Source organism: Neoarius graeffei, chromosome 28, assembly GCF_027579695.1.
Source record: "Neoarius graeffei isolate fNeoGra1 chromosome 28, fNeoGra1.pri, whole genome shotgun sequence".
NCBI lineage: Eukaryota > Metazoa > Chordata > Actinopteri > Siluriformes > Ariidae > Neoarius > Neoarius graeffei.
In genome coordinates, this window is record NC_083596.1 from 9,265,456 (window position 1) to 9,277,761 (window position 12,306).

Genomic DNA, 12,306 nt, shown 5'->3' on the forward strand with positions numbered 1-12,306 from the left:
GTCTTTCAGATCTCTGAACACTCAGGGCACATAAACTAGGATTACTGTGAGGGGATAACTGTTTTATAACAAACGGATATGTACTAGGCCCATCACAGAATGAGCCATTGCCCATAAGACACTATGTGGAAGGAACTGTGAAAGGAACCAGAATCCAGAGAATTGTTCTCACACTGGATCAACTGCCACTTGTACAGATACAGGATACCACTTTTTGAGCATGAACTGATGGATGCCCATCCTACTTTATATATTTTTTACTGAAGTACCTCCATCAAGCCACATATTCAAATTTTCTATCAAAAACTAATCAACTGTTTCTCAGCCCATGACCCACCTTTCCTCATAATGTCATTAAAATCTGTTCACTACTTTGAGTTATGTTGTGAACAGACAAACAAATGGAGGTGTAAACATATAACCTTCTCCAACAAAGTTGGTGGAGGTAAATATAGAGGAGCAATACATGCCTAAAATCATGACACCCTCAAAAAATGTTTCATTTGGTTGAAGTATTGCTTACATTGCATGTAAAGTAAGATATTCTCAAAATCAATTCTAACAAAGATTCAATCTCTCTCTCTCTCTCTCTCTCTCTCTCTATATATATATATATATATATATATATACTAGTGCATCTCAAAAAATTAGAATACCATGGAAAAGATCCTTTTTTCATAATTTAATTCAAAAAGGTAAACTTTCATATATTCTATATTCATTACATGTAAAGTGAAATATTTAAAGCCTTTTTTGTTTTAATTTTGATGATTATGGCTTATAGCTCATGAAAATCAGAAGTCCAGTATCTCAAATTATTAGAATATTCCCTAAGATCAATCAAAAAAAGGATTTACAATACAGAAATGTCCAACTTCTGAAAAGTATATTAATTTATACACTCAATACTTGGTTGGGGCTCCTTTACCATGAATTACTGTATCAATGCGGTGTGGCATGGAGGTGATCAGCCTGTGGCACTGCTGAGGTGTTATTGAAGCCCAGGTTGCTTTGATAGTGGCCTTCAGCGTGTCTGTATTTTTGGGTTGGGTGTTTCTCATCTTCCTCTTGACAATACCCCATAGATTCTCTATGGGGTTCAGGTCAGGCAAGTTGGCTGGCCAATCAAACACAGTAATATCATGGTCAGCAAACCATTTGGTAGTAGTTTTGGCACTGTGGGTAGGTGCTAAGTCCTGCTGGAAAAGGAAATCAGCATCTCCAAAAAGCTCGTCAGCAGATGGAAGCATGAAGTGCTCTAAAATCTCCTGGTAGATGGCTGTGTTGACTTTGGACTTGATAAAATACAGTGGACCAACACCAGCAGATGACATGGCACCCCAAATCATCACAGACTGTGGAAACTTCACACTGGGCTTCAAACACCTTGGATTCTGTGCCTCTCCACTCTTCCTCCAGACTCTAGAACCGTGATTTCCAAATTAAATGCAAAATGTACTTTAATCTGCAAAGAGGACGTTGGACCACTGAGCAACAGTCCATTTCTTTCTCTCCTTAGCCCAGATAAGACACTTCTGACATTGTCTCTGGCTCAGGAGTAGCTTGATATTAGGAATGCGAAAGTTGTACCCCCTTTCTTGAAGATGTCTGTTTGTGATGGGTCTTGATACACTGACACCAGCCTCAGTCCACTCCTTGTGAAGCTCTCCCAAGTTCTTGAATCAACTTTTCTTGACAATCCTCTCAAGACTGCGGCCATCCCTGTTGCTTGCGCACCTTTTCCAGCCACCCTTTTTAGCAATGACCTTTTGTGGCTTTCCCTCCTTGTGGAGGGCATCAGTGATCATCTTCTGGATAACAGTCAAGTCAGCAGTCTTCCCCATGATTGTGATTGTGTGTACTGAACTAGACCAAGAGATACACCGTGTTCATACTGTTTTACTCAAACTCGAAATGAAATATTCTAATATTTTGAGATGGGTTTTTTATGTTTTTGTACTGTATGCCATACTGATTAAAATTAAAATAGAAAAATGCTTGAAACATTTTAGGTTATGTGTAATGAGTCTATAATATATAACATTTTCACTTTCTTAAATAACTGATGGAAAATATTGAACTTTTTCACAATATTCTAATTTTTTGAGATGCACTAGTGTGTGTATATACATATATTCCCCAAACGTATTGGAACAGTAAGGCTGAGTCTTTGTTTTTGAGAACTGAATTTCAACTTTCATTTCCTGATACACATATTAAACAATTTAGAACATGGCACCTTTGATGACAGTCCACCCAATTCTTAGGTGAGCAAAAGTATTAAACAGATAATAGTAAATAACCCTTCATATTTGGTTGTGTATATCCCTTGCTTGCAAGAATTGCATCAAGCCGGTGATCCACTGACAGATCATCAGATTCTCTTCTTTATGAGTGTCTTATTCTATTTGTGTGTTCTTTGTTAGCAATTAGGTACTGTAGTAGTATATTTTTTAATTTCTATATATGCACTTCGATTTATTTCTGTTGGTCTTTGTCTTTTTGATATGTGAGGTTTTGTATAATTAAAAAAAATGTATCTAGTTTTAAATATTATTTTGGAACTTTTGGTACTTTTGTGTTTGTTGAGGGTTGAGCTGAAAAGGGGGTCTGCCCAGAGTTTTCATATTTTATTTTGTAATTCTTTTATAGTTTTTAATTTATTTATATTTTTTGAGAACTCTTCTGTAAATCACTTCTGTGATGCTGGCATCCTCAATAAAGATCATTAAAAAAAAGGGTGCCATGCAAACTAGAACCTCCACTGTTTGTTGGAGTGGAGTCTCAAGTTTCCATCCTTCTGCATGTTGCTCTGTGCATACAGCAGGCCTGATATTAGCACTGAAATGAAAAAGAAAGTCAAAACACAAGCAAAGGAGGAACACAAGAGCTTTTGTAATGTGCATTATTTTACATCACCAGCAGGGGGAGACATTTCAACAGGCAAAGACGAGTACAACAAACAAGGCCTTCTCTAAGATATGGTCCATTGCAATAAAAGCGTCCATGCAAAGTTTTTAGTGAAAGTACAGACTCAAATGGCTCATTAGGCCAAACTGAGGAATGTTTTCGTGCCATTTTGCATACCATTTAGCTTGATTTGGTTTTCTGTGTTTACACTTGAGTAACCAAATTCCCCCTCTCTGTCTCCCTGGACTTGCCGCATGATGCCATATCCTGGCACCAACCTCTATGCAAAGTCAATCCCTCCATTTTTTTAACAGTTGCACAACATCATGGAACACCAAAAACTAGCATGTCATGTAATTAGATTTTTTTTGTTAAACCCTTTGAGTTAAAGTTGAAAGTCTCATCTCATTATCTCTAGCCGCTTTATCCTGTTCTACAGGGTCGCAGGCAAGCTGGAGCCTATCCCAGCTGACGACAGGCGAAAGGCGGGGTACACCCTGGACCAGGGACGTCACTAGGTTTGAGAGACAGGGGTAGCTTAGCACCCAGAGGAGAAAAGGTATTGTGCGCGCGCAGCGCGCGCCGAACATTTTTCAGAGCACCTACTAAGGCTGTCAATCAATTCATTATTTCAAGAGCATCACACCTTGGGGACACACTTCCCACCATTTCTCTTCTATTTTAAAATTGCTTTCATCATTTAATTGCTTGCTGAAGCAACTTCACCAGCTAAACTACAAAAATGTGAAAAAAACAATGGTAGGTGTCATGCATTCCTGCGCAAACTGAAGAGGGCAAGTGCTTCACAAATCATCATGTAAACATTCTACAGAAGACTCAATATAGCCTAGGTAAAGTTAAGCAAATGCAAACCACTGACATCAAATTACAATCTCACCGTGTGTGTCTGCAAATGAAAGCATAGAATTCTGACTCTCTGCAAACCCAACTCAATGGAAGCCCGCACCGCGCCTGCTGCAGAATGCCCGCGTAGTTTTTTAAGTCCTACTAGCCTACCACTCGACGTGACGCTTGACACAGAGCCAATGAGGAGGAATCATAACGATATTAATAATATTGCATTAAACAATAAATAAGCAAGCAGAAACTGTTGTTCGGATTAACTTGCGTTCTTCATGGCTCATGTTCAGTGCTTTACTGCCTTTGTTTTTTTTTTGGGAAAAAAAATAAAAATATAAATAATTTAAAAAAGGGCAAAAAATATAGGGTGGCTTTGCCATAAGACAGGGTGGCTGGAGCTACCCTAAAATGGGTCTGGCGACGTCTATGCCCTGGACAAGTCGCCAGGTCATCACAGGGCTGACACATAGACACAGACAACCATTCACACTCACATTCACACCTACGGTCAATTTAGAGTCACCAGTTAACCTAACCTGCATGTCTTTGGACTGTGGGGGAAACCGGAGCACCTGGAGGAAACCCACGTGGACACGGGGAGAACATGCAAACTCCGCACAGAAAGGCCCTCGCCGGCCACAGGGCTCGAACCCGGACCTTCTTGCTGTGAGGCGACAGCGCTAACCACTACACCACCGTGCCGCTCCAAGTTGGAAGTCTATACTTCAATTACATCTTGATTGCTTAATTTCAAATCCATTATGGTGGTGTACAGAGGTAAAAATATGAAGTGTGTGTCAATGTCCAATTACTTATGGACTTATACAATATAAGTGAGTAAATAGCAAAAGAGCTGTCAGATTTTGGGTTACCGGAACATCCTATCTTTTTATCACCTAAAAGCACCTGAATATACAACATATTAGCTTTTTGTATTCCATTTTCTCAGGCAATTGAGTGATAAGCAGTTCCAGGTGTGGCCTCATTTCATTACATTTCATGACAAATTAAGCATTATTTGGAGGTCTGGTAGAAACTGACACAGGCACAGAGAGAACACACAGACTCCACACAACAAGGCCCCAGTTGACTGGCAGGTTTGAACCCAGAATCAGGCAACAGTGCTAACCACTGTGGTCACTCCTTTGGTCATCCCTGCAGTTCTGACAGTCATCCTGTGGTTATTCCTGTGATACAGTATATCATCCATCCATCCATCCATTATCTGTAGCTGCTTATCCTGTTCTACAGGGTCGCAGGCAAGCTGGAGCCTATCCCAGCTGACTATGGGTGAGAGGCAGGGTGTGTCAGTCGCCAGGCTGACACAAACAACCATTCACACCTACGGTCAATTTAGAGCCACCAATTAACCTAACCTGCATGTCTTCAGACTGTGGGGGAAACCGGAGCACCCAGAGGAAACCCATGCAGACACGGGGAGAACATGCAAACTCCACATAGAAAGGCCCTCGCCAGCCGCTGGGCTCGAACCCAGGACCTTCTTGCTGTGAGGCACCAGTGCTAACCGCTACACCACCGTGCCGCCCCAGTATACCATCCATGCATCCATTATCTCTACCACTTATCTATCAGCGTCACGGAAAAGCTGGAGCCAATCCCAGGTGAGAGGTGGGGTACACCCTGGTGGTTGCCAGTCTACCGCAGGGTTAACATACAGATGAATAACCAATCACACTCATATTCACACCTATGAGCAATTTAGAGTAGCCAGCTGACTTAATCCACATGTCTTTGGACTGGGAGAGGAAACCTATGCATTCACAAGGAGAACATGCAAACATCACATAGAAAGGCTCGAACCAAAAGTGAGGAGACGGTGCTAACCACTGCACTTCCATGCAGCCCATGTCAGTATGTAAATATGAAAATATACAACATGCAAGTGTGCTAGTATGCAGGTATTTTCTACTTTTATAATTATTTACTATAGGTCATTGGAAGGAATGATTTGGAATGAGTTTCTTAGCAAACTCAGCGACTCTATTTTACGATCTGAAAGTCTTGACAGTATATGACATAAACAAACTTCAAACAGCCATTTTTGTTCATAAAGTAATTCATAAAAGTTCTTATTTACCAGAGCATTACAAGGATTTATTCAAATTCAATTTAGATATTCATAGTCGGGCAGCATGGTGGTGTAGTGGTTAGCACTGTCGCCTCACAGCAAGAAGGTCCGGGTTCGAGCCCCGTGGCCGTTGAGGGCCTTTCTGTGTGGAGTTTGCATGTTCTCCCCGTGTCCGTGTGGGTTTCCTCCGGGTGCTCCGGTTTCCCCCACAGTCCAAAGACATGCAGGTTAGGTTAACTGGTGACTCTAAATTGACCGTAGGTGTGAATTAGAGTGTGAATGGTTGTCTGTGTCTATGTGTCAGCCCTGTGATGACCTGGCGACTTGTCCAGGGTGTACCCTGCCTTTCGCCCGTAGTCAGCTGGGATAGGCTCCAGCTTGCCTGCAACCCTGTAGAACAGGATAAAGCGGCTACAGATAATGAGATGAGATGAGATGAGATGAGATGAGATGAGATGAGATGAGATGAGATATTCATAGTCATAGTACCAGACAGCAAAACAATTTAAGGCCAGTAATGACAAAATGTAATCTAAAGCAATTCACAATAATATGGAACAGTTTAAGTCAATCCCTAAGAAATTGTTTGTCCCTACTCACTTTCAAAAAATATATAAAAAATGACTTCATAGACAAGCCAACTACCACCTCCTGATTTATTTGTTTTTCTTGTTTTTTATGTTTACTTATATACGTAAAGATTTGGTATTTATTTTTTCTATTATGTACTTAAGATTTATTATTAATTAGTTTGAATTGTGTATTTGGTTTTCTTTAACTTCTGTTTAATTTGATATGTTATTTGATTGTATTATCTCACAAGTTAGTTAATTCGTTAGTTTTTCCTTATTTTCTTGTATTTCGATAATGATTTGCTTTTTTCTTTTGTTTGATCTTATTTATGTATGTTATAATCAACAGTAATTGTTATGACCATACAGTAATTAATCAGGGGCGGCACGGTGGTGTAGTGGTTAGCACTGTCGCCTCACAACAAGAAGGTCCTGGGTTCGAGCCCCATGGCCGTCGAGGGCCTTTCTGTGTGGAGTTTGCATGTTCTCCCCGTGTCCGCGTGGGTTTCCTCCGGGTGCTCCGGTTTCCCCCACAGTCCAAAGACATGCAGGTTATAGGTTAACTGGCGACTCTAAATTGACCGTAGGTGTGAATGTGAGTGTGAATGGTTGTCTGTGTCTATGTGTCAGCCCTGTGATGACCTGGCGACTTGTCCAGGGTGTACCCCGCCTTTCGCCCGTAGTCAGCTGGGATAGGCTCCAGCTTGCCTGCGACCCTGTAGAAGGATAAAGCGGCTAGAGATAATGAGATGAGATGAGACTTGTTTCTTTTATGTGCAAATAAACAATAAATAAACAATAAATAATTATGTGACTCTGATGAAGAAAAGTTTTTTTTGTTTGTTTTTTTTTTAGTGTTCCTCATTCCTGTCTGAATTGAAACAATGACATTCTGTGGACTAGCAACCATCAATGTACCATAATTCTATAACAACACTGCCATATTGTGGTGATGACATGTTATGCCACATCACGTGACGGCTGTATAGTTGCATAAAGTATGAAGGGATGCTAGTTCAAAAGTACATTAGTATACAAGTGTGAAAAATATGCAATATGCTAGCATGTCCCTTACTTTTATAAACGTTTCCTTATCTATGTGTGCTAGTTGACCTGAATGTTAAGGATGCACATGTACAAGTATGCAAGTATCCAAGGTTGCTAGTGACAGTGTGACTAAATAAAGATCTAAATAGCCTTGTCCATGTCTATTATTGATTAGCTGTGACTGGTCTGATACTGCTAATATCCAGAGGTGTGCCAGTATGCAAGCATGCACATATAATATAGTAAATCATACCAGTATGAGAGAAGTATGTAGTATACAATATACAAATATGCCAGTGAGCAAATATGTTGCAAGTGTGAAAGTCTGCTAGCTTGCTAATGTATATCTGTATTAGAGACTGAAGTTTGTTTATGCTTATATACAAGTATAATACCAATAATGTCTCACATACTGCATAACAGTATGACAGGATACTTTATTATTATTAATATTAAGCAAAATGTACTGTATATTGATGTTAAATACTATTAATGCATCGTCAGTTTTTCTGCCATTCACACTAATTAACCAATTCAATTGATTGAATAGACATACAAAAATGATCAAGGATTTTTTTAGTGAATGAATTAATTCATCTTTATGTAACATAATTTAATTTTTTATAGCACAAATTCCTTATGTAGGCTACAAACAACATGACTTTTAACAAAAACATACAACTAGTTAGAACATACCATAGGTCGAAGGGGAATATATATTGCAAGTCATATTCTTCTATTATCCTAAACAGTTTTATTGCATATTTATTTTTCATGGCTTTTATTTGCAGAAGAAACACACACACCCTGGGTTTCACATTTATATACTCTGTATATAAAATTTTCCAACAGTAAGAATCTTATTAACCAGATAGTCATCCATGACAAGTCCATAAATAATGTTCTTCTGAGAGAAGTTAACAAGAAGTGGAAATGTTTATATAAAGCTAGTCATGTACGCAGTCTGAGAGAAGGCGCATGCGTACAGCACACAGCAGCCGCCATTTTAAACACAGACTACACGCTTCTTGTCTGCAATGAGATTAGGAGTTGGTCACGTGGTTCCACTTGCCGTTTCGTCACGTGACGTGACGTATAGTCAGCTGATCACGGGTTCTAGTGTTTGCGGTCGACCTTCATTCAGTCCGGCGGTGTTTTTGGCTGTGTTTATTCGCTGTACGGCTTTTCCTCCATCTCCTAAACGATGGCGAGCCAGTCTCAGGGCATTCAGCAGCTGTTACAGGCTGAAAAACGGGCCGCGGAGAAAGTCACTGAAGCCCGGAAACGTAAGTTGTTTTTAAGGGTGTTATATGACTCGGAGTCGAATGAAAGAATCGATTCGAAGCTCAGCTAAGCCGAGCTGTTTAGCAAAGCTAGCGGGCTAGTCATCAAAACAGAAAGACAGCAATGCAAGATGATGTTAGTTTATTAATTTATTCACGCAAATGCTCGATATTCGTGTAAATAACAGAAAAATAAACGTGTTTTTAAAAAGAAAAAGTAAAGATATGGTTATATACCGAGAGACATGCAGTTGATTTAGCAGCCTGGAGCAGTTCTCATTATTTTGTGTGCATTATATAAATAATAATAATAATAATAATAATAATAATAGTTTTATTGAAAAGAGCGTAAAATATTATAACTGAGAGGATGCAAATGCTCTGATGATATGAAAGACATTATCCAGGTTTAAAAAACAAAGGATGGATAAACACATGCATACAAATAAAGAATATATTCAGAAAAGTACTATTTGTGTTTTGTTCATTATTAATAGTTAAGCATATAATAGATTTTTTTATCACGCCATAATCTAGGAACATGACTAAAACCTAATCTAGATAAAAACCTAAAACAAAACGTTGCTGTGAAGAAAATATCTTCAGTTATGTTTTATCTGAAGGGTGTGCTAACTTTTGCACTGATCTATCTATCTATCTATCTATCTATCTATCTATCTATCTATCTATTACATACATACACGTGTGTGTAATATGTATATATGTGTGTAATAAATAAATATACATACATACACACCTCTCACACACGTGTGTGTGTGTGTGTGTGTGTGTGTGTGTATATATATATATATATATATATATATATATATATATATATATATAAATAAAATATATTTTGTGTGTGTATGTATATGTACGTACGTATGTATATGCAGACTCGGAAGACAGGATCCCACTTCTTGGGTTTTTCCTGTGTAAATTATTAAAGAAATGGATGACAACTGGATAGATTTACTTTATTGATCTCAAGCTGGGAAACTGTTACAAGAAGAAGTTATCAGACATGTGGGAGGGAAAAGGGCCACACTACAATATAAAATAGAATTTTAAAAAAATCCCAGGAACAAGCTGACTATATAAATATATATAAAAATGTTTAGATAAAAAATGTGCATCTGTGTATGTGCTTTGTACAGGCGAATGTGCATTAGTGGTGCTAAAGACAAAAATTGTGATGAATGAAAAATAAAAATTGTGCAAAAGTGGCAATATTGAAAGGAAGATAAATAAAAACAGAAACTCTAAAGGTGCAATGTGACGAATACATAGTTGTCGTACATGTGCATTGAAATTTGGCTTGCAAATCCAAACCTAAATAGTGTAGAAAACTCTTAAAATATCCAAAACGAATATAAAAATATAGAGACGAAGCTTATTAGAGAATTCATGGACAGCTGAAAGGGCAACAGTGCAGTAAAAGAAATAGTAATGGTGGTACAGAGTGAGATTAGTAAGTCTTTAAGGTTTGAGATTCTAAATGAGTTTTCTCTTCTCCCCAAACTTTGATCATCATTTGGTCCTCTGATTCAAAGTAATTTACAGTTGGACTAGTTTAATTATCTTAATGTCTTAAGAATTTTTTCCTTCTTTTTAAGGCAGTGGCCTTGTTCGTTCCATAGACTCAGTCGGCTTGAGTTACTCACTTCCCTGTTTGATTCCCCCATTTCTGCTTTTGCTGGTGGAACATTTGTGCAAGAAAGGATAATCCAGAAAAAAAAAAACCATTAGTGCAGATCATTTCCCCATTTTAAAAATTACATGGTTTAAGATTAAAGTCTGAGATTTTGTCTTCTTGAGCTTTATGTTGCTGAAATTTGCATGCATGTTTTATATCCTTAGGGAAAAACCGTCGCTTGAAGCAAGCCAAGGAGGAAGCTCAGGCAGAGATCGAACAGTACCGTCTCCAGAGGGAAAAGGAGTTCAAGACAAAAGAAGCTGCGGTGAGTTGGAACACAAGGAGCTCTTTCAGTCCTTTGACAAAGTGTAGACAAAACTGGTGGTGTAAAATACCTAGCTAATCATTTCCTGTCACATGAAGCCTGGAGTGAAGCAATAAGCGCCATTAGATGAATAATTTATTTTAGAATTATTTAGCAAATTTATTATTTTTTATAATTAAAGTTGGTAATTTAATACAGATAAATATCTCACATCCTGCCATGTTCCAGCTTCATATTTTTATGATATTAGTAAAATATTAGGGCTTTTTTTTTTTTGTTTATATATTTGTGTGTTGTATATTTATATTTGTTTTAACTTCCCTGTGGTGGGTTTCCCAAAAGCCCCTTAATGGGCCCTTAACTAGGAGAGAGAGTGTTCATTGTGCTGCTCACGCTACCGTTTAACAGTGATCTTTGTGTTACGATGCTTTTGGGAAACTTGGCACTGTTGGTTTACTTGTTTGTGTGTATTATTTAATAAATTAAGTTTGTTTATTTATAGAAATTGATCTACTTATTTATTTGACTTTTTATTTATTACCTGCTTTTTTCGATAAATTAAAGGCACTGGGTTCTCACGGCGACTCAGCCGTGGAGGTGGACAAAGAGACTTCGGACAAGATGGGCCGCATCCAGAGCAGTTTCCAGCAAAACCGAGAAGCTGTCCTGAACAACCTCCTGAAGATGGTGTGTGACATCAAGCCAGAGATCCACGTCAATTACCGCGTCGCTGGATAAACCGCACACACCTCTCCACTGTTTTCTGAAGAAACACTGAGGCAAAGACTGCCATTACACAACCGTAAAGATGTTCCAACCATGCATACATGTTTAGTTCCAGATATAACAGTTGTGAGTGACACAGCAATCATTTGTTTACTACATTTCAAAAATTACACCAGGTTATTAGTCAGTCTTCAATTCTCTCAACTGTTTTATTGTTTCTACCTGCTGTAGCTTTAGATGAATGATATTTATATTGTTTGATGATGATGGTGGTCCTGCAGTGGTTCAGTGCATGTCTTTGTCTCTGCATCGTTAGACCTGAAGGATCATCAGTGTTCTGTTTGGATGTGATAACAGTACATATGTATGTGTGTCTGTACATCTAGCTGTGCTGTGTTGTGTTGTTTATATGAATTATTATTTAAAAGTTTTATTTGATTACTGCATAAAACTGGATAACTACAGAACCCTGGAGCGGCCACAAAAAGGTTTTGCATGTGTGTATAAATAAATATTGATCACAAATACATGTTTCTGAACTTCAGTTTACACAAAATAACAAATGGACTGCAAGAGAAAAGTAAACTGCGTTGATGCATTACCAGTTTCCAAATTCAATTCTTCATACCCTGTTAAACTGCATGGGGGGGGGGAATCTTCATAGCCACTGCTGGGTTCTGTAGAAAGTTTTTCCTCTGTGGAATGTATGACAAACCTGTCTAGCTGGGAAATAGTTCAGCTCATTTCTTAGTTTTTCTCAATGGCTTCTTTCTCTAATGTGTACCTGACATTCCTCTGTTAGACCTGGCTGTGAAAGTACAGTAAATGGTAATAAATGGTTGTGTGTGGGTGTCAAA

The 12,306-nt window shown here is 38.4% G+C and overlaps 1 protein-coding gene across 1 annotated transcript; it reads left to right on the plus strand.

Annotated features, from left to right (window-relative positions):
• The first annotated feature begins 8,569 nt into the window (after positions 1–8,569).
• Positions 8,570–12,306, plus strand: atp6v1g1 (ATPase H+ transporting V1 subunit G1). Its single transcript, XM_060913120.1, has 3 exons — positions 8,570–8,765; positions 10,623–10,723; positions 11,288–12,306. The coding sequence occupies exons 1-3, from the start codon at positions 8,684–8,686 to the stop codon at positions 11,459–11,461; spliced, it is 357 nt and encodes a 118-aa protein (XP_060769103.1). The 5' UTR covers positions 8,570–8,683; the 3' UTR covers positions 11,462–12,306.

Bases quoted from the DNA above. Each gene is read 5' to 3' on its own strand.
- atp6v1g1 (XM_060913120.1), top strand. From the start codon at position 8,684: ATGGCGAGCCAGTCTCAGGGCATTCAGCAGCTGTTACAGGCTGAAAAA. The intron at 8,766-10,622 runs GTAAGTTGTTTT...TTATATCCTTAG, and splicing joins AGTCACTGAAGCCCGGAAAC to GGAAAAACCGTCGCTTGAAG. The intron at 10,724-11,287 runs GTGAGTTGGAAC...GATAAATTAAAG, and splicing joins TCAAGACAAAAGAAGCTGCG to GCACTGGGTTCTCACGGCGA.